Source organism: Ornithodoros turicata, unplaced genomic scaffold (assembly GCF_037126465.1).
Source record: "Ornithodoros turicata isolate Travis unplaced genomic scaffold, ASM3712646v1 Chromosome160, whole genome shotgun sequence".
In the NCBI taxonomy this organism is placed as follows: Eukaryota; Metazoa; Arthropoda; class Arachnida; order Ixodida; family Argasidae; genus Ornithodoros; species Ornithodoros turicata.
In genome coordinates this window covers 117,529-140,662 of record NW_026999321.1, presented here as the reverse complement: position 1 = coordinate 140,662, position 23,134 = coordinate 117,529, and the positions used below count along the sequence as shown (strand labels likewise).

At 46.0% G+C, this 23,134-nt stretch overlaps 1 protein-coding gene across 1 annotated transcript in view; it reads left to right on the top strand.

Annotated features, from left to right (window-relative positions):
* LOC135372698 (zinc finger protein 91-like) overlaps positions 1-17,777 on the top strand; it is a 28,632-nt gene extending 10,855 nt beyond the window's left edge. Inside the window, exons 7-12 of the mRNA XM_064606193.1 lie at positions 5,300-5,430; positions 5,477-5,699; positions 9,192-9,338; positions 12,814-14,656; positions 15,911-15,915; positions 16,139-17,777. Of these exons, the coding sequence (XP_064462263.1) occupies positions 5,300-5,430; positions 5,477-5,699; positions 9,192-9,338; positions 12,814-14,656; positions 15,911-15,915; positions 16,139-17,235 (3,446 nt within the window). The 3' untranslated portion in view covers positions 17,236-17,777. The remainder of the gene's footprint in view (positions 1-5,299; positions 5,431-5,476; positions 5,700-9,191; positions 9,339-12,813; positions 14,657-15,910; positions 15,916-16,138) is intronic.
* Positions 17,778-23,134: the final 5,357 nt, after the last annotated feature.

The window sequence follows — 23,134 nt, the reverse complement described above, 5'->3', positions numbered from 1 at the left end:
CATGCTGGATTGTCGCTTTTCAGCTGGCGTGAAAAAAGAACGTAGCTGTTCCTGTCATATTTTCCTTTCTTCGTTCCCAGCACGACTCCGGGGGCGCCACAATAAACACACTATTCGACACATTTCGCCCTTGTGTTTTTCCCTCTAGAACGGAAGTATATGAGTTTCGTTCTTGCATGTGGTTTTTGGAAGACGCTTTAGGACTAATGTCTCCATGCTGGATTGTCGCTTTTCAGCTGGCGTGAAACAAGAACGTAGCTGTTCCTGTCATATTTTCCTTTCTTTGTTCCCAGCACGACTCCGGGGGCGCCACAATAAACACACTATTCAACACATTTCGCCCTCGTGTTTTTCCCTCTAGAACGGAAGTATATGAGTTTCGTTCTTGCATGTGGTTTTTGGAAGACGCTCTAGGACTAATGTCTCCATGCCGGATTGTCGCTTTTCAGCTGGCGTGAAAAAAGAACGTAGCTGTTCCTGTCATATTTTCCTTTCTTCGTTCCCAGCACGACTCCGGGGGCGCCACAATAAACACACTATTCGACACATTTCGCCCTCGTGTTTTTCCCTCTAGAACGGAAGTATATGAGTTTCGTTCTTGCATGTGGTTTTTGGAAGACGCTTTAGGACTAATGTCTCCATGCTGGATTGTCGCTTTTCAGCTGGCGTGAAAAAAGAACGTAGCTGTTCCTGTCATATTTTCCTTTCTTCGTTCCCAGCACGACTGCGGGGGCGCCACAATAAACACACTATTCGACACATTTCGCCCTCATGTTTTTCCCTCTAGAACGGAAGTATATGAGTTTCGTTCTTGCATGTGGTTTTTGGAAGACGCTTTAGGACTAATGTCTCCATGCTGGATTGTCGCTTTTCAGCTGGCGTGAAACAAGAACGTAGCTGTTCCTGTCATATTTTCCTTTCTTTGTTCCCAGCACGACTCCGGGGGCGCCACAATAAACACACTATTCGACACATTTCGCCCTCGTGTTTTTCCCTCTAGAACGGAAGTATATGAGTTTCGTTCTTGCATGTGGTTTTTGGAAGACGCTTTAGGACTAATGTCTCCATGCTGGATTGTCGCTTTTCAGCTGGCGTGAAAAAAGAACGTAGCTGTTCCTGTCATATTTTCCTTTCTTCGTTCCCAGCACGACTGCGGGGGCGCCACAATAAACACACTATTCGACACATTTCGCCCTCGTGTTTTTCCCTCTAGAACGGAAGTATATGAGTTTCGTTCTTGCATGTGGTTTTTGGAAGACGCTTTAGGACTAATGTCTCCATGCTGGATTGTCGCTTTTCAGCTGGCGTGAAAAAAGAACGTAGCTGTTCCTGTCATATTTTCCTTTCTTCGTTCCCAGCACGACTGCGGGGGCGCCACAATAAACACACTATTCGACACATTTTGCCCTCGTGTTTTTCCCTCTAGAACGGCAGTATATGAGTTTCGTTCTTGCATGTGGTTTTTGGAAGACGCTTTAGGACTAATGTCTCCATGCTGGATTGTCGCTTTTCAGCTGGCGTGAAAAAAGAACGTAGCTGTTCCTGTCATATTTTCCTTTCTTCGTTCCGAGCACGACTCCGGGGGCGCCACAATAAAGACACTATTCGACACATTTCGTCCTCGTGTTTTTCCCTCTAGAACGGAAGTATATGAGTTTCGTTCTTGCATGAGGTTTTTGGAAGACGCTTTAGGACTAATGTCTCCATGCTGGATTGTCGCTTTTCAGCTGGCGTGAAAAAAGAACGTAGCTGTTCCTGTCATATTTTCCTTTCTTCGTTCCCAGCACGACTGCGGGGGCGCCACAATAAACACACTATTCGACACATTTCGCCCTCGTGTTTTTCCCTCTAGAACGGAAGTATATGAGTTTCGTTCTTGCATGTGGTTTTTGGAAGACGCTTTAGGACTAATGTCTCCATGCTGGATTGTCGCTTTTCAGCTGGCGTGAAAAAAGAACGTAGCTGTTCCTGTCATATTTTCCTTTCTTCGTTCCCAGCACGACTGCGGGGGCGCCACAATAAACACACTATTCGACACATTTCGCCCTCGTGTTTTTCCCTCTAGAACGGAAGTATATGAGTTTCGTTCTTGCATGTGGTTTTTGGAAGACGCTTTAGGACTAATGTCTCCATGCTGGATTGTCGCTTTTCAGCTGGCGTGAAAAAAGAACGTAGCTGTTCCTGTCATATTTTCCTTTCTTCGTTCCGAGCACGACTCCGGGGGCGCCACAATAAAGACACTATTCGACACATTTCGTCCTCGTGTTTTTCCCTCTAGAACGGAAGTATATGAGTTTCGTTCTTGCATGAGGTTTTTGGAAGACGCTTTAGGACTAATGTCTCCATGCTGGATTGTCGCTTTTCAGCTGGCGTGAAAAAAGAACGTAGCTGTTCCTGTCATATTTTCCTTTCTTCGTTCCCAGCACGACTGCGGGGGCGCCACAATAAACACACTATTCGACACATTTCGCCCTCGTGTTTTTCCCTCTAGAACGGAAGTATATGAGTTTCGTTCTTGCATGTGGTTTTTGGAAGACGCTTTAGGACTAATGTCTCCATGCTGGATTGTCGCTTTTCAGCTGGCGTGAAAAAAGAACGTAGCTGTTCCTGTCATATTTTCCTTTCTTCGTTCCCAGCACGACTGCGGGGGCGCCACAATAAACACACTATTCGACACATTTCGCCCTCGTGTTTTTCCCTCTAGAACGGAAGTATATGAGTTTCGTTCTTGCATGTGGTTTTTGGAAGACGCTTTAGGACTAATGTCTCCATGCTGGATTGTCGCTTTTCAGCTGGCGTGAAAAAAGAACGTAGCTGTTCCTGTCATATTTTCCTTTCTTCGTTCCCAGCACGACTGCGGGGGCGCCACAATAAACACACTATTCGACACATTTCGTCCTCGTGTTTTTCCCTCTAGAACGGAAGTATATGAGTTTCGTTCTTGCATGTGGTTTTTGGAAGACGCTTTAGGACTAATGTCTCCATGCTGGATTGTCGCTTTTCAGCTGGCGTGAAAAAAGAACGTAGCTGTTCCTGTCATATTTTCCTTTCTTCGTTCCCAGCACGACTGCGGGGGCGCCACAATTAACACACTATTCGACACATTTCGCCCTCGTGTTTTTCCCTCTAGAACGGAAGTATATGAGTTTCGTTCTTGCATGTGGTTTTTGGAAGACGCTTTAGGACTAATGTCTCCATGCTGGATTGTCGGTTTTCAGCTGGCGTGAAAAAAGAACGTAGCTGTTCCTGTCATATTTTCCTTTCTTCGTTCCCAGCACGACTGCGGGGGCGCCACAATAAACACACTATTCGACACATTTCGCCCTCCTGTTTTTCCCTCTAGAACGGAAGTATATGAGTTTCGTTCTTGCATGTGGTTTTTGGACGCTTTGTAGCAGCATCACGTCTGTACCACCGCAACACTTCCTCAGTTGCGCATATAAAAAAAAAAGTTACATAAGTTAAGCTTTCGCTTAATTAAATTATTCAAAATGAGCGCATAATCGGCAATTTCGTTTTTCCTGGGTCTACTATCACAGTATCACTGAGTGATTATTATACTTTATAGTCCGTCCAACGCCGTAACGGTATCGCCACCACTCTGTTTATGATGGTTACTATTGAGCACCGCTATCCTCATTGTAGTATGTAAACATGTAAACAACGTTCTTCGTGGGGCTTACACCCTTTGAATGGGACAATTACAAAGGTTTGCGGACTCTGGTGATCAACGCGGCCTCAGGTATTACCAAAAAACAATATTTACGCATCACTTTGACACATTACAAATGTGGGATCCTCTCGTGTCGTTACGGATGAGGAAAACGTCACTTTTCGTCGGGGGCCGCCGATACCTCGAATGCTTACTGTTTTATTCGAAATATCGGCAGCCCTTCCTACCTTATGCATTTTGTGCATAAAATGCTACCTCCACGGGACCGATGTATTCATATCCGCGCTTCAGGGTTGTCTAGGACGAACCTGGGACGTAGGACCTAGGACGTACCTGAACCTGAACGAAGAGCCAATGGAGAAGCACCACAACGACCAAAGACAACATGGGAGACACCGTGAGCGTGTAAATTAAGAAGAAAAAAACAAAGTACAGCCCTACAGAAAGCAGTAAGTTCTGTCTTGCCGTACGATGTTACACCGCAGAAAGAATGATGAAAAACACAGAGGGGCAGGAAAGTATGGAAAGAACACGGACGAATCAAGATCATTCCTCGTGCCCCAGTCCCAGGGTTTTTAGTCAGGAACATTTAACGGAACTCACCTCAACATTTGCAAAAGGGGCGAGCTAGTTGCAGGTTACGTTTGTCACATCCTCATGTTGCAGACACTGAGGGTTTTGCCTTTTTTGGCACACTTCCAAAGAATACGACAAAGTCTTGACAGGAGAATTATGAGGACTGATTTTCCCGAAAAAAAAAAGCAAATAAAATAAAAAGGAATACACTCGGTTCTGAGGACTGTGCACCATGCTACATTTGTAAAAGATGTTCCATCTCGATTTTTCTTTTTTTTCCACATTTGTGTTCCACAATTGTTCCACATTTTGCAGTTATATTGTTTAACACGGATTCTGAAACGTGTGATGCCCCGTTCCAACCACCGGCCCCCCCTGGAATGTTTTATCGATAGCGACCGTAACGCCGACCACCATCACGAATGTACTGCATCAACACCACAAAAGGCCTCAATTTAGACCAACCGGTGCACACGAAACGGAGTTCCCCGAAAGGAATTTCCGAAAAATTCGTAGCGTGTGCCGCGGGAGGTGATTTTCTATCGTCAACGTCACCTCCATGGAGAAGAGATTCGTAGCCGTCTTCATCAGGAGCTGCAAACCACAGTGCTGTCATATATATCTAAGAGTTACGTAATCTGCGGTATCTCTTCAAGCACGCACGCTGATAACTAGAGCCTGGCTCTTTCAGGTTATATTTTCCAGCAAAATCTGGGGGTAAATAAATTATACTTATATTATATTTTAAGACTATTTATTTATTAAATCTATTTATTCATTATAATAATGTTTTGCTTCTATAATCTGGGCATAATAGGGTTGAACTGAACCCTGATTCAACCCAATTCTGGTCAAGTCGGTTCGGATGAGGCGCAAATCTTTGCGGTTTAGTCGGCATGATACGCGCAACACCCCAGAAGACACAGAGAGTATCAATATTTAGTATACGATACTAAATTCAATATTTATCTATATTATATTGATTGATATTGATTATATGATATAAAATCAATATTTATTATCTACGTATCTAAGACATTCCATCAACAGCTTCTCTCTGGCATCAGTTGAGAAACATAGGAAGCGAACACGGGTCACTCTTCCAGGAACTGCGACTCGGCGTTTTAATCGACGCACTGTTCAGCCTCTCAACGTCCTGCGAGGACGCGACAACCGTCTCGGTATCTCTTACTTCTTGACCTGCTTGTCTGTTTTCTGTCGTTTCAGGGACAAAACTTCTCGTTAAACGAGAGCCAAAAGATACCCGTGTGCTCATGTGATCAAGTACAAGCCCTCTCCTTACAACCGACATACATGGAACTGTCCCCAGACTTCAGCGATCAGCTCACGAGGGTCAAATCGGAACCTCACGATGCCGCGTGCCTGCCGGAACAGGTCCAGGTCTGGCAGGATAATTGCAGCGAGTCTGCGTTAGGAGATTATTGCCATGGTAACATTTTTGTAAGCTTACAGTGTACATACAGGGTGTCATTGAATTATAATAAAAAAAAACTACACCACCTAGTGTCATGCAATCAATGGCATTTGTTCTTGCTGGGTTTTTGCTGCCCCCTCATGAGAATGTTGTGTAACGTAAGTTTAATTACGTAAATTTTTGCGAGCATAAGTTGGAAATTTGCCTTGTAAAGGTCACTTTTTTACCACACGAATGTGAAGAGTGTGTCTAATTTACTTAAATTAACGATAATTGAGAGGGATGTGCAGGAGGTATCGCGTGGGAAAAAATAGCCGAACGTCATGCTCTACAGAGGTCGCGCAGAATAGCGCACGATGAATTTTTCAGCGCAATCTTTGTCAGTCCGACGAAAGGAGGTTGGAAACCCAGCCCTCCCCGGCATCGCAGAGATAGATAACGCAGACAGGGCTTATCGCATCCGACTTTCGCTGGGATAATGCTTTCCCTCTCCCAATTTTAGGAACTGTTACTTTTTCTACTATCACTCTGTGGGCTGGCTTCGGAACCTCCTTTCGTCGGACTGAGAGTGATTGCGCTCAGAACGTCGTCGCGCATTGTGGACCGGTGCTCCAAAAAGCATGATGTTTGGCTATTTTTTCCGATGGGATAGCTCGTGAATATCACTGTCAACTATCATGAATTTGAGTGAATTCGGCACGCTCTTCATATGGGTGGGGTGAAAAAGCACCTTTACTCCGCAAATTTCCGAGTTCAGTTCGCAAATATTTACATAATTAAACTCGGGGTACGTGACATTAACATTAGAAGGTGGCAAAAACCTAATAAGAACAAATGTCATTGACCGCATGATTCTAGGTGGCGTAGTTTTTGTATTATAATTCAATGACACGTTTTCTGGGACACCCTGTATATGTGGTGAATGATTTCTGGAATCTCATTGTGGAAGCAGTCAGGCATCTGGCCGTCTCACATCATGTAACGAAAGATTGGACGCAAGGTTTTGTGGACTGTGGACTGTTCTTGTGTGTGATGTACAGCGCTGAACAAAGGTTTGTGGAGCACGCTCCAGTGCATTCCTCCCTCAGTGCATGGCACAGTACGGACTTGCAAGCAGGTGACTGGGTTACCTAGGCACATGTCCGTAAATCCGTGTGGTCCCATTCGCTGCTAGTGTGTCACTACGAGGAAGGAGTGCTCTGGAGTGTGTTCCATAAACTTTTGTCCAGCACTGTACAGATCAGGTGCGACAGAATGTAACTAGGTCCAGATCCAGGTTCAGCGATCCAGCAAGAGCACTGTGCAGAGTCCGCGTTAGGAAGTGGCAAAATTTTTGTAAAGACTGAACTGTGTGGCACGAAAGGCCGTCCGAAAATGGCCGGAACTAAAATTGGGACCGATCCTTTTTTATTTTGCCCTCGCTCCGCGTATTTGTTGTTGCTCATTAATGATGCATATGATGAAACGAGTGAAAAAAAAAAACATGAACCATTACCTAGCAATTTGTGCAATGAAGCGCCGAATTGCTAGTACAAGGGTCCAGACATCTATATGTTATGACGTTAAGGCAGACGAAGAACGCAGATGAGCGCACGGAGCACGCTTATATACCAGGGTGTCTACCAACCTGGAAAACCTGGAAAACAGGGAATAGTCAGGGAATTTTCATGTGACTGGAAAAATCAGGGAATTGTCATGGAATTTGGCTAAAAGGCAGCTGAAGTCAGGGAAAATCGCAGACAAGTGCTGTGATGATGCGCGGCGAATCGCGATTGGCGGCTGGTGGTTGAGAGGCGATGCCGCAGCAACGTTACTGCGAGTAGCAGTTCACCAGTACGACAAGCTCTGATGCAGAAAAGTAGGGTAGCCTCACTAATACTTAATAAATGGTCTGTTTTAAATTGGATCTGGTATGAAAACGTATGAGCAGGCACCAAGTTCCCTTTTGTTTTTGTCAGGGAATTCGCTTGAAATAGTCAGGGAAAACCTGGAAAAGTCAGGGAATTTGAAGGCTGCAGTTTGGTAGACACCCTGTATACTGTAGCGGCACTACTGCACAGTTCTGACAATGGCGGTGAGGCTGAATGCGCTCACAGTTGCTATGGGTCTCATACTGGCTCAATAGCCATTGGGTGCTTGCTATATTTTGGATATCTGGCTTCACAAGATCCGACAGAATTCGAAACTGTGGCTGCCGAAAAAAAGTTTGGTCCCTGTTTCAGTTTGGAAATAATTCGGACGCTGGTTATGTCATGCAGTTCACACTTAAGCTTTGTGGTGATGTGGTGAATGTTTCTGGAATGTTATTGATGACATGTTGTACATACCCAAGATTTCAAGCAATGTTTCATGGACTGATCTTATATGCAATATTTATTTATTTATTCATTTACTTATTTATTAGAGTACTGTTTGCCAAAGTGGCTGTCACAAGAGTGAAGACAAAACAAACCATACGCAGCATGTGCTTAAATGCAGAGCAAAATGAAATATACAGTACCCAGATAAGTGTACAAACTAAAAGCAACTATATTTTAATGAAGAGGATACGTGATCAAGAAATGCATCTAATGGCGAATTCGGGTGGTCATTTCGTAGCAACTTTTTTTTCCAGATCTCGAGCAGTCGTGTTCGCTTGGTCAGAATGAAGCAAATCTCGCATGTTCGCGTGGCGCTTTCCGAGCGCTCGGAATTTGCCAGCTAGCACTTTCTTTGTCCGGTCTCAAAACGATCGAGCAGCAGATTGCTCAACTGTATCCGGTGGCGTCACATCCGCACTGCAACGGTGGCGAATGCCCTCATTGGCCCGCATGTTGAAATCATGCGGTTTAGCAGACGACAGAACTCGAAGATGGGCGACCGCGATGCCCCTAGCGTGATCCAAGTGCCTGAAGCCGCTAGATTCCTAGCAGTCACGTTCGGGTGGCGACGGTCACGTGATCCAGCTCGGTCGCCGACTGGAACATACAACACTGTTAGGGAGGGAATTCCATTGACGTGACATATATGGAAAAGAAATGAATGCATGTATGTACTTGAATAGTTTTACAATGCCTAATACGTGATTTTGTTTAGCCAGAGAATGTAACGCATTTGCTTGGATCAATGTCCATTCAGTCAATCATCTAATCAAATGACCCTCAATAATTAGCCAGAAAGTTCTGAACTTCTGTAGCAAAGCCCTCCCGTGAAACTGAAGTGGGTTCGCTTTTCCAAAAGGATGTGTGGGCGAGAATTTCCTGTCGTAAAAACTGAAGATGAACCGAATTCTTTCTAACTTATCATTCAGCGCCAGACCGTAGTATGAAAGTCAAGTTACTGAAGCACAATCCAGAATTGACCGGCTTAATGTGTTATGATGCAGTAATTTCACATTTTCTGGCCATATGCAGAGATAAGTTGCAATAGATAGAGCGTCACTAGATCCAGAAAGGGGACGGAGAGGTGTGTCACCTAACTCGAAGCTTTCGGAGTGTGATTTACTTCTCATTTCTGTTTTACTTGTAGAGATGACAGCAGGGGTGTGCCACATCAACGAAATACTCCCGGATGACTCCTCAAGTGAGCGTCCAATCATAGAAGTGAAGACGGAGCCTTACAACACTCCCATTTTGACGGGACGGGACCAGACGGGTCACGATGCAACGTCAGAAGGTGATACAATTTACTCGGTCGATTCAGTCAGAGAAAATAGGATGCTTTTGGGTTTTCCGTTAAGCGTGTGTCCACTTTGCAGCACATGTTCTGTTTTACTGAAATCCCTCACAGTAGAGAAAATCATAATGGAGATCCTTGTTACAGTAATGTTGCATTTGCAACTTTAATTGTACACATAAGTCGCATAAACACTTTTGCATACACGCTAATCGCATAAACACTTTTGGAGTTTTTGCAACTTGGATCTCACACTGAAATTGCAGCGTAGCTAATGTTTCTAATGGAAAATTTGGGTTACGAAAATGTGGCAACGTGGCTTAGCGTAACTTTTATTTTACGCTAAGAGCGCCATTCGTCCGCACCTGGTCACATGACAGTTGTCACCCAAGAAGGTTTTAATCACTCATATCACCCCAGAGGCATCACAGGTGAGAGGTGTACAAGTGTGACATCTGTCCTACAGAGTTTCGAGATAGCACGCACGAGTGGCATTGCGAACGCACTCATACGGGAGAGAAGCCACAAAAGTGCAGTCTGTGTCCTGCAGATTTGAGCTGCAGCGCACACCTGCGGTGTCACAGACGGACACACAGATGTGCAGTCTCTGTCCTGTGGACGCGCACGCGGGTGAGAAGCCGTACAAGTGTAATTTGTGTCCTGTGGAATGCAAGCAGGGCATGGACCTGCATCCTTACAAATGGAAACACGTATTAGAGAGGCCGTATAAGAGCTGCGTCGCATGTCCTCATGCCAGAGACCTGGAGAGGCGCGTGTTAATGCAAACCGTGTTTCATAAGTGTGTGATGCACATGAATAGATGTGAATAGCAAAATAGTTGTAGCCTTGCCTGGCTTGTGAGGTATCTACTGCTAGGAAGCAGGGCTGCGAGGTCAAAATACCGAGAAGTTGTCATCGTGCGATGAGACGAAAGTAGCCCGTTTTCCTTGTATGTAGCCAATTCTGTAGCCAGTGGTGTGCAGGCATGAGGTATTGAATGTCTTTAACGAGTCTTGAAACAGCAGCAAGCAAACAAAACAGACTGAGGGACATTGCACCAACTGAGAAAAAAAGTGACTGACCATCAAGGGACACAGGAAAGAATGCACTGTGCACACTTTGGCATTATGGAGCTTCCCGACTTAGGTCTCAAATGTAACGCGAAGAAGTACCCACAAAAGTAACCAGAAAATAGCCAAGTCGTCGTTTCACAAACTTCAGAGTCCCGAGAGTCGGAAAGTAGCCAGTTTGTCACGGAGTAACTAAATCTGCCGCCCCCTTAATTAAGATGAGGACAAACGCAAAATGACACCCTCAAGCCCCGCCAACGGAGGTTTATTTCCACAAACAATGAGCACGTGTACTTACTATTAATTACTTATTATTAGTGAGCACCCATATACGGTGTTTCACACGATGCGTCACGAAATGACTATCATATCCGGAAGCGTGTACACATCTGATGCAGTAATGTCAGGGACAATTACACTCACTTCCACTGTCACAAGTCTACGTGGTGAAGCCTCTCTTCCAAAAACAACTTACATATTAAATGAACAAGTTTTGAACATTAGAGAACTGATGTTCTGTGGCTGGAACAACATCGAAAGGGACAAGTACATACAAGGCCTCAAATTGCCTAAGAAGTTCAGTTCAGTGAAATGCCAGTGTTACTCACTTGGCTATACGAAGACGTCCTGCGCTACCATAACTCAGAAGTAGCACTCCATGAGTCGAACACAGACTGTCGGCAACCTGTAGACATCATCCTTCCTTCCCCGGAAATCGGGCGTACTCTCAACATCTGTCGTCTGCTCTTGCCATGCATGACCTCAAGTTACGCAGAAACTATTCCACTAGTTTGGATCATATTTTCTGCTTCGTTGTCCAACGTTCATAGAGTGGGTCAGTTTCACAGCTTCCCATAGCCATCTGTTCAACCTTGTGGCCGCATGACATGACAATCCATGGCTGGAGGTCATGGCAGATCATGCGTTTCATCGTGTCTGCGTTTCTCGAGAAGACGTACTATCCTCAGTCGAGACTCGTATGATAGTTTGGTCTGCACCAATGGCTCTCGCCAAATAGAAGAAATACCTGCATGTGTCCCGCGTACGTGCCAAGTGCATTTACACTGCTTTTCTGGTTGAGCACATCCGGACCAGGTAGGGGCCGTTGATCCGTTTCCAAAATGTGATCAAGTGAAGCGCCACCGCTGCAGCCCAGTCAGAAAATTCTTCCCTACGGATGTCCATCGGATATACTTTCACTGAGATACGGATATCCGCAGAATAATGAGATTCCTCCAGCGGAGATACTACGGAGATCCACTTGGCCGGGCTTCGAACTTCCTACGAACGTGCACTTTGAGGACATAACCAGGAGATACGGACAGAAACAGGAGCTCTCTGGGATGTAGCGTGTATTTCGAGCGCGTGTTACTTTGTTATTTTTCAGAAGTCAGTATACGCTTTGTAGTAAAATATAAAGCGTGTTTCCGCCATTTTTTTAACATCTGCCACCGTCGCCGCCCGTTTCACTTTCTGTTGCTCCGCTTTGCTTCCCATGAGGGGAAATCAGCGCGGCGTTTAAAAAACTATATACATATATAAAAACAAAAAGAAAAGAAAGAAGAAACAGCAACAAGAGATTGGGCCACTCAGCCGAAATGGTTTGGAAATGAAGTTGCATTCACTTCCTTTCGTAAGGTTGGCAAGTATGCCCATGGTTACGTATGCCCAAATTGCCCACATTCCCTTACCATTGACTGGTGAATGGTTTAGTGGTGGCCCCTTTGTTCTGGCAGTCATATCTCTGTGCTTTCTTCTTCCTTCATATCCTTCAATCGGCACATCAGAACCGTTGTCATTATGTTTCAAGTTGGTACGCTTCATATGTCACACAAAGGCAGGTGAACATTATCCTCATACTTGGCTGAGATTTCGAGTAAACGTTGCCAAAAGTAAAAATGTCGAACCACGGGAGAAGTGATGCGTTCAGTGCTTGCTACCGCATGTTGACGAGGTCGGAGGCCCAGGGCTGTGGCAGTAGGGCCGACGTGCATCACATAGCGTCAGATGACGTAACGTTAGTGAACGACTCAGTGCCAGATTTATCGAAACAAGATGGAACCAATTAATGTGCCCCTCTATGGGCTGTGCACTGAAATAACTTTCCAGAATTGCAGAGACATACTTGAGTACGAAATAACCTGCCAACATGAACCAGCGCTGCTGTAAACTTGCAAAACTAAGACGCTGTGATAGAATGGGCAAAATAACTGTTCCTGAAGTCATAGGTTCGATATACATACTCAAACTGGGTTTTGGAAATGAAGGATTCTGGAATGCATTATTGTGGTACTGTGTTTTTTCTACCCACCTATAAGTTATTTAGGTTAGCAAATATGGCAGTTTTGTCGGTGTGCTACTACCATCCCATCTGCACTCTCAGTGTCCCGTTTCTGCAATTTCAGACACAACAGCAAGCACTGGTATGCCTCATATTGAGGATGAGTCCAAAGACATTTGCCATCCAGTGTCTTCTGGTTGCAACTCTTCCAATACACAGTTAAACATCAACGCAGCAACTGTTCAACCTCTGTTCGACAACACTGTCCCAGACTCCACGAACGGTCAGCACCCAGATTCCAAGCCCAGAGACGATCCACCACCTAAGAGAAAGGCGTCATCTCATATCTCTGACCACAAGGAAGATGGGATGCAGAAGTGCAATGTCTGTTTCACTAAATGCGTTGAGGTTGACCTCAAAACTCAGGATACGAAGACATTTGCCTGCGACGCTTGTTCTGCACCAATCCATCATGTGTCAGCCCAGCGAGTGTACGCGAAGCGTCGCATGGTTGAATCGTCATTCAAGTGTGCGGTATGCCCACTTGAATGTGTGTCGCAGGGCAGCCTGAATTGCTGCACGCTCGTACATGATTCCAACGAATCGGAACAGCCCATTCCATCAAAGGACAACAATGGAGACATGAGCCGTGTGTGCGACCTCAGTTCAGCCAAATTCTTCCAGTCAGAGAGTGGCAAAAGCCAAAGGCAGGAGCACACTGACGAGATGCTGTACAAGTGCCATCTATGTCCTGCAGAGTTCAGCCAGAACGCAAAACTACGGCTTCACAAAAAGACACACAGAGGTAAGAAGCCGCACAAGTGCATTATCTGCCCCGCTGAGTTCGCTCACCTGTACCTGCTGAAGGATCATGTACGGACTCATACCAGCGAGAAGCCATACAAGTGCGTCCTCTGCCCCGCAGCGTTCAGCAGCAAAACACACCTGTGGCGTCACAAATGGACGCACACGGGAGAGAAGCCACACAAGTGCAACCTCTGTCCTGCAGAGTTCAGCCACCCGTATCTCCTGAGGGACCACATACGAACTCATACGGGTGAGAAGCCGTACGAGTGCATTCTCTGCCATGCGGCGTTCAGCTGCAGGACACACCTACGGTACCACAAACGAACACACTTGGGAGAGAAGCCACACAAGTGTGATGTGTGTCCTGCAGAGTTCATTCGCAGGACAGACCTACGGCGTCACGAGCGAATACACACGGGCGAGAAGCCGTACAAGTGCGGCGTCTGTCCTGCGGAGTTCAGCCAGAGCGTAGACCTGCTGTATCACCAGCGAATGCACACAGGCGAGAAGCCGTACAAGTGTCACCTCTGTCCTGCAGAGTTCAGCCGGAGGAGAGACCTACTGTGTCACGTGCAGACACATACGGGTGAGAACCCGTACAGGTGTGACCTCTGTCCTGCGCAGTACAGAGACAATGCAAGCCTGTGGCGTCACAAACACACACACGCGGACGACAAGCCGCAAAAGTGCAATATCTGTTCCGCAGAATTTCCGAGCAATCTGGAACTGCGAAACCACAAGCAGACGCACACGGGAGAGAAGCCACATAAATGTGATCTCTGTCCTGCAGAGTTCAACCGCGGCACAAACCTGCGACGTCACAAGCGAATACACACGGGCGAGAAGCCGTACAAGTGTGACCTCTGTCCTGCAGAGTACAAGGACAGCACGAACCTGCGACGTCACAAGCAAATGCACACGGGCGAGAAGCCGTACAAGTGTGACCTCTGTCCAGCGGAGTACAAGGACAGCACAAACCTGCAGCGTCACAAACGAACGCACATGGATGCAAAGCTGTACAAATGTGGTATCTGTGCTGCAGAATATGCAGACAGCGGGGGCCTACGACATCACATGTCGACGCACCTGCAAGAAGACATAGAAGTGTTGCCTCTGTTGTGTGGGGTGCAGACACAGAACGGATCTGAGGTGTTGGAAATGTGAGAGACGGCAATCAAGTCTTGGGCTTGTCACTAATACTCTAGCTGGAGACCTGAAAAAGCACACTGTAATGCATAGGAGGAAATACTGTACAATACAAATAGTGGAAGCTGAATGAACAATTAAGACACGCGTACTGCTCACTGACTTCTTGTCAGCTGCCATCCTTGAAATGCTGTGCAGCTGCAACGTGTAGCCCGCAGCATTTCAGTGCTCATTTGGACAGAGTTCAGTGTCGGACATTTAAAGAAATATAGACTGAGCTGGAAAGGTTGAAAGTCTGTACTGGTTGATGATGGACCTAAAATCTGAATAAGCCTCTAGTGCTGACAAGATGAGCACAAACAGGATGCCCTAACACAGCCTTCAAACTGCCAAAGTTTTATTTCCATGAAGATCCCTTCCTCCCTCTTTTTCCAAGTGGGCACTTATCTTCCAGTTATTGTATTCCTCTTTTTGTCCCATGAGCTGATAAGATAACTACACCTAAATAAGTAAATGGGAAGAAAAGAAATGGAGGAGTGTTCTGCCAGTTAGGTAACAGGAAAGGAATAACAAAATGAAGGCGGCAAGATAAGCCTCCATTAACAAGAGGATAGAAGGGGAAGATGTAAAGTCGCATTGTTTGTGGATATAAGCCTTTGTTGGCACTTGAAGTGGGCTTCAGCCTTCCTTTGTTAGTCTTTTAATCTAATAGCATTATGGTGGCGTGTCCCAGGGTTATGTGTGAGCGAAAGCTAATTAGTACAGGGTGTTAACCATAAAAGTCTACCTGCCATGCTCACCAATTATTCAATGCAGGAGTAACATTGTATTGTTTGCATATGGGGTGGTCCACAAGCCATGATAGAGATTCATAGTAAATAAAGTAGGCAGCAGAGATGTATGCAGTTCAAGGGATTTCTTTCTTCTGCCAGGAACATTTGCCACATATTGGTACCATTTTTATTTCTGTTCGGTTGATCTCCAAAGATGTATGTAGTTAACAGACTGGATTTCTTTGATCAATGGCAGGAAGAAGGGAGTTGGTAATGGTTCATGCTGCAACACTGTAGCATTCAGACAGGACGAAGGGGCCTAAAATGAAGAGACAAACCTTTCTGCAGATAGATTTCCTTTCCTTAAGTTGAATATAGCTACTCAGGGTGTTTCACTATTAACGTGTGCTATTATGTGCTTTTACAATACTTTTGAAGGAAATAAAATTGTTTATGACTCTTATCTCATGCAGCAATGTGGTACACACGTTACAGCCAAAGTAAGCAAGTAAAAAAAAAGACTGTAGTTCGTGGTGTAATAAGTTGAAACGTGTTGGTATTACGTACTTCTTTGAGAACAGGTTTTCTAACAATGTCGTAGTGGAAGAAACTTGTTAGAGGAGCAATAAAACGAGTTGTCGAAAAGGGTTGCCAGTGTGTGCCGTTGTTCTCGTGTAATATGAACCCGTGTGCTCCATCACTGTCCTATCTCTAAAATTTCAGATGCAACAGCAAGTACTCATATGCTTCATGTTCAGGACGAGCCCAAGGTTACTTGCGATCCAGCACCGTCAGGTAGCCCGAAGCATCCTGTCACGACGAAGGATAAGATAGGAGAGAAGAGGCTCAAGTATGACCTTAATTCAGCTTCGTCCTCGAGGTCTGAGTGTGCCCAGAACCACATGCAGGAGCACACCGACAAGATGCTCGACAACTGCGATCTCTGTCCTACGGAGTTCAGCCACAGCACACAGCTGTCACGTCACAAAGGGACACACGCAGGAAAGAAACCGCACAAATGCAATTTCTGCCCCTCTGAGTTCACCCGGCTCCAGCACCTGAAGGAACACTTACGGATTCATACCGGTGAGAAGCCGTACAAGTGCAACCTCTGTCCTGCGGAGTTCATTCGCAGCACGTACCTACAGAGTCACACGAAGACACACACGGGTGAGAGGCCGTACAAGTGCGATCGTTGTCCCTCGGAGTTCATCCGGCTCCACCATCTGAAGGAACACATACTGGTTCATACCGGCGAGAAGCCGTACAAGTGCGATCTGTGTCCTGCAGAGTTCATCCGCAGCACGTACCTGCAGGTTCACAAGAAGACGCACACGGGCGAGAACCCATTCAAGTGCAGTCTCTGTTCCTCCGAGTTCACGCGGCCCCACCACCTGAAGGAACACGCGTTCATTCATACTGGTGAGAGGCCATTCAAGTGCGATCTCTGTCCTGCAGAGTTCATTCGCAGCACGAACCTGGAGGTCCACAAGAAGACACACACGGGCGAGAAGCCGTACAAGTGTAGTCTCTGTCCCTCTGAGTTCATCCGTCTCCACCACCTGAAGGAACACTTACGGATTCATACCGATGAGAAGCCATACAAGTGCGACCTTTGTCCTGCAGCGTTCAGGCACAACTCGAACCTGCAGCGTCACAAGATGACACACACCGGTGACAAGCCATTCAAGTGCGATATCTGTCCTGCGGAGTTCACCCGGAGCACGTACCTGAAGCGTCACAAGGAGGCGCACACGGGCGAGAAGCCATACAAGTGCGATGCCCATCTTGCTGTGTCACAAGTAGACACATGGGTGTAAGGTCGCACAAGTGCGATCGCTGTCCCTCTGAGTTCACCCAGCTGCACCACCTGAAAGATCACATAGGGACACATAATGATGAAAAGGTGTACAAGTGCTATCTCTGTCCTGCGGAATAGGATCTGGAGCACACACCTACAGTGTTTACAAAGAGACACACACGGGCTACAGGCACACATGCGCCAGAAACTGTATGTGTGATATTTGTCCTGCACACACGTACGGGTGAGAAGGCGTACAAGAATAACCTATGCCCTGTGGAGTACACACGTAGAGCATGGACGAATGCTGTTGCAAATGAAAACACATGAGGGAGTCTCATACAAGTGTCCACACTGCCCTATCATGTGTCCTCAACCCGGAGGTCCCAAGAAGACGAAAGCCTTTTACAGATGTGAACTGGACACCTTAACAGTGTGATTTCATGTTTAAAACTCACCTCACGTGCTTCAATAGACGGAGGTTCAAAGGAGTCGTAATCTGGCCGGATTTGTGACGCGTATCAGATTCTGATAAACCTCCGTGCTGGGAAGATTAAGATGGAGACAAAAAAAAGCCATCACTCGCACAGGAACTTTGCACAGTTCCTGAACACAGACATATTTCCACCAGTCACATGTGGATCTGGGAGGAGGTCCAAAACATATGACCATGCCCTCTGTTTCCCGGCGCACACTTTCGGGACAAAACCGTGGGCTCCTTTTCTCAGAACGACACTAAGAAAGAAAAAAAAGAAAGAAAAAAGTGCAACGGCTATGGACGTCTACTTGCGGACGCCGCTCATCTTAATTTTTGGTTAGTTTCTATTGCCATTAAAAAAACACGGTGCTTCATAAGCGAAACTGCAGAATATTATTGGGAGCCGCAAAGCAAAGAAAGAACACGAAATAAAGAAGGAACTATCGTGACACGGAAAAGTGTCCCACACAACACGAGCCAACACGCGCACCTAAGCTTTCAAGCGTACAGAAGAACTGCGTCCGGTATCTGCCAGGAACCTATCTTCAGGTCAGAGCTTAGCAGAAAAGTGCACCTCCTGCACTTGTACTCCTGTAAAGCGTGCTTCGCCTGTAGAACACTTCACTTGCGTGGCGAAGCCCATCACCGTAGTACGCATTACATTGCATTTGGAGTTTAGTTTATAATGGAGAAGTGGAGAACCTTAATAAAGCATAATGTAAAACCCCGAGACTAGGGAACACGAAAGGACAGACACAAAACGAATCAAACAATCAGACAAACCGTGTTGTGTCTGTCCTTTCGTGGTCCCTGGTCTCGGGGTTTTACATTATGCATCATCTTCACCAGCTCGCTTGCTTCCTAGCCATTTTTTCATTGTTAATAAAGCAGTCCGAGCTCCTCCCAGGTGGTCCAAATTATCCACACTCGTACCCTGCGGCACGAGCAACATGTCGCCACACTAGGCAGACAAACCTTACGTGGAACATCATAGTATCATTGAAGAGTGACAAATTTGGGCTTGTTGGTGCGAGACAGTATTGTTGCTGAGTGATAAAAGACGAAGACATTAAGAGGGACATAACACATTCGCTACTTCCAACACTCTATTGAAACTTGTTGTATTGGCTGCTTATACACTCCTGCCCACCTGCCGGTTGTTCTTCCTATTCTTACACGTGTGGAGGTATGTCAGTTCCCTATGAGACAATGCAATTGAAGGAACGCTGACACAGGCCTGACCCAATTCTTTTATTTTGGGGGCCTCGATAATCTCCCTAGTGGTTCTGTATCCATTTCTTCCGATGCACATACACTGGGTTACCGCAGGCAAACACCCACACTCCGTGCAACGTTTCATGCGCGGTACCATTGCACTTATACTCCTGTAAAGCGTACTTTGCCAGTAGAGCACTTTGCTTGCCCTGCGAAGCCCATATCTGGAGTTCACATTAAATTGCATTTGGAGTCCCCTTGATAGAGAAAATCGAGGTGGAGAATAATTCTTTAATCAGTCGGTCTGGGCGCACCGCCTGCACTTGTACTTCTGTAAAGCGTGCTTTGCCTGTTGAGCACTTGACTTACGTGGCGAAGCCCATCTCTGGAGTTCACATTAAATTGCATTTGGAGTCCCCTTTATAGAGAAAATCGAGGTGGAGAATAATTCTTTAATCAGCCGGTCTGGGCCCACCTCCTGCACTTGTACTTCTGTAAAGCGTGCTTTGCCTGTTGAGCACTTGACTTACGTGGCGAAGCCCATCTCTGGAGTTCACATTAAATTGCATTTGGAGTCCCCTTTATAGAGAAAATCGAGGTGGAGAATAATTCTTTAATCAGCCGGTCTGGGCCCACCTCCTGCACTTGTACTTCTGTAAAGCGTGCTTTGCCTGTTGAGCACTTGACTTACGTGGCAAAGCCCATCTTTGGAGTTCACATTAAATTGCATTTGGAGTCCCCTTTATAGAGAAAATCGAGATGGAGAATAATTCTTTAATCAGTCGGTCTGGGCGCACCTCCTGCACTTGTACTTCTGTAAAGCGTGCTTTGCCTGTTGAGCACTTGACTTACGTGGCGAAGCCCATCTCTGGAGTTCACATTAAATTGCATTTGTAGTCCCCTTTATAGAGAAAATCGAGGTGGAGAATAATTCTTTAATCAGTCGGTCTGGGCGCACCTCCTGCACTTGTACTTCTGTAAAGCGTGCGTTGCCTGTTGAGCACTTGACTTACGTGGCGAAGCCCATCTCTGGAGTTCACATTAAATTGCATTTGGAGTCCCCTTTATAGAGAAAATCGAGGTGGAGAATAATTCTTTAATCAGTCGGTCTGGGCGCACCGCCTGCACTTGTACTTCTGTAAAGCGTGCTTTGCCTGTTGAGCACTTGACTTACGTGGCGAAGCCCATCTCTGGAGTTCACATTAAATTGCATTTGGAGTCCCCTTTATAGAGAAAATCGAGGTGGAGAATAATTCTTTAATCAGCCGGTCTGGGCCCACCTCCTGCACTTGTACTTCTGTAAAGCGTGCTTTGCCTGTTGAGCACTTGACTTACGTGGCGAAGCCCATCTCTGGAGTTCACATTAAATTGCATTTGGAGTCCCCTTTATAGAGAAAATCGAGGTGGAGAATAATTCTTTAATCAGCCGGTCTGGGCCCACCTCCTGCACTTGTACTTCTGTAAAGCGTGCTTTGCCTGTTGAGCACTTGACTTACGTGGCAAAGCCCATCTTTGGAGTTCACATTAAATTGCATTTGGAGTCCCCTTTATAGAGAAAATCGAGATGGAGAATAATTCTTTAATCAGTCGGTCTGGGCGCACCTCCTGCACTTGTACTTCTGTAAAGCGTGCTTTGCCTGTTGAGCACTTGACTTACGTGGCGAAGCCCATCTCTGGAGTTCACATTAAATTGCATTTGTAGTCCCCTTTATAGAGAAAATCGAGGTGGAGAATAATTCTTTAATCAGTCGGTCTGGGCGCACCTCCTGCACTTGTACTTCTGTAAAGCGTGCGTTGCCTGTTGAGCACTTGACTTACGTGGCGAAGCCCATCTCTGGAGTTCACATTAAATTGCATTTGGAGTCCCCTTTATAGAGAAAATCGAGGTGGAGAATAATTCTTTAATCAGTCGGTCTGGGCGCACCTCCTGCACTTGTACTTCTGTAAAGCGTGCTTTGTCTGTTGAGCACTTGACTTACGTGGCGAAGCCCATCTCTGGAGTTCACATTAAATTGCATTTGGAGTCCCCTTTATAGAGAAAATCGAGGTGGAGAATAATTCTTTAATCAGCCGGTCTGGGCCCACCTCCTGCACTTGTACTTCTGTAAAGCGTGCTTTGCCTGTTGAGCACTTGACTTACGTGGCAAAGCCCATCTTTGGAGTTCACATTAAATTGCATTTGGAGTCCCCTTTATAGAGAAAATCGAGGTGGAGAATAATTCTTTAATCAGTCGGTCTGGGCGCACCTCCTGCACTTGTACTTCTGTAAAGCGTGCTTTGCCTGTTGAGCACTTGACTTACGTGGCAAAGCCCATCTTTGGAGTTCACATTAAATTGCATTTGGAGTCCCCTTTATAGAGAAAATCGAGGTGGAGAATAATTCTTTAATCAGTCGGTCTGGGCGCACCTCCTGCACTTGTACTTCTGTAAAGCGTGCTTTGCCTGTTGAGCACTTGACTTACGTGGCGAAGCCCATCTCTGGAGTTCACATTAAATTGCATTTGTAGTCCCCTTTATAGAGAAAATCGAGGTGGAGAATAATTCTTTAATCAGCCGGTCTGGGCCCACCTCCTGCACTTGTACTTCTGTAAAGCGTGCGTTGCCTGTTGAGCACTTGACTTACGTGGCGAAGCCCATCTCTGGAGTTCACATTAAATTGCATTTGGAGTCCCCTTTATAGAGAAAATCGAGGTGGAGAATAATTCTTTAATCAGTCGGTCTGGGCGCACCTCCTGCACTTGTACTTCTGTAAAGCGTGCTTTGTCTGTTGAGCACTTGACTTACGTGGCGAAGCCCATCTCTGGAGTTCACATTAAATTGCATTTGGAGTCCCCTTTATAGAGAAAATCGAGGTGGAGAATAATTCTTTAATCAGCCGGTCTGGGCCCACCTCCTGCACTTGTACTTCTGTAAAGCGTGCTTTGCCTGTTGAGCACTTGACTTACGTGGCAAAGCCCATCTTTGGAGTTCACATTAAATTGCATTTGGAGTCCCCTTTATAGAGAAAATCGAGGTGGAGAATAATTCTTTAATCAGTCGGTCTGGGCGCACCTCCTGCACTTGTACTTCTGTAAAGCGTGCTTTGCCTGTTGAGCACTTGACTTACGTGGCAAAGCCCATCTTTGGAGTTCACATTAAATTGCATTTGGAGTCCCCTTTATAGAGAAAATCGAGGTGGAGAATAATTCTTTAATCAGTCGGTCTGGGCGCACCTCCTGCACTTGTACTTCTGTAAAGCGTGCTTTGCCTGTTGAGCACTTGACTTACGTGGCGAAGCCCATCTCTGGAGTTCACATTAAATTGCATTTGGAGTCCCCTTTATAGAGAAAATCGAGGTGGAGAATAATTCTTTAATCAGTCGGTCTGGGCGCACCTCCTGCACTTGTACTTCTGTAAAGCGTGCTTTGCCTGTTGAGCACTTGACTTACGTGGCGAAGCCCATCTCTGGAGTTCACATTAAATTGCATTTGTAGTCCCCTTTATAGAGAAAATCAAGGTGGAGAATAATTCTTTAATCAGTCGGTCTGGGCGCACCTCCTGCACTTGTACTTCTGTAAAGCGTGCGTTGCCTGTTGAGCACTTGACTTACGTGGCGAAGCCCATCTCTGGAGTTCACATTAAATTGCATTTGGAGTCCCCTTTATAGAGAAAATCGAGGTGGAGAATAATTCTTTAATCAGTCGGTCTGGGCCCACCTCCTGTAGTTGTACTCCTGTAAAGCGTGCTTTGCCTGTTGAGCACTTGACTTACGTGGCGAAGCCCATCTCTGGAGTTCACATTACATTGCATTTGAAGTCCCCTATATAGCAAAAATCGAGCTGGAGAATAATAAATCTTTAATCAATCGGTCTGGGCCCACCTCCTGCACTTGCACTCCTGTAAAGCGTGCTTTGCCTGTTGAGCACTTGACTTACGTGGCGAAGCTCATCTCTGGAGTTCACATTACATTGCATTTGAAGTCCCCTATATAGCAAAAATCGAGGTGGAGAATAATTCTTTAATCAATCGGTCAGGGCGCACCTCCTGCACTTGTACTCCTGTAAAGCGTGCTTTGCCTGTAGAGCACTTGACTTACGTGGCGAAGCCCATCTCTGGAGTTCACATTACATTGCATTTGAAGTCCCCTATATAGCAAAAATCGAGGTGGAGAATAATTCTTTAATCAATCGGTCAGGGCGCACCTCCTGCACTTGTACTCCTGTAAAGCCTGCTTTGCCTGTAGAGC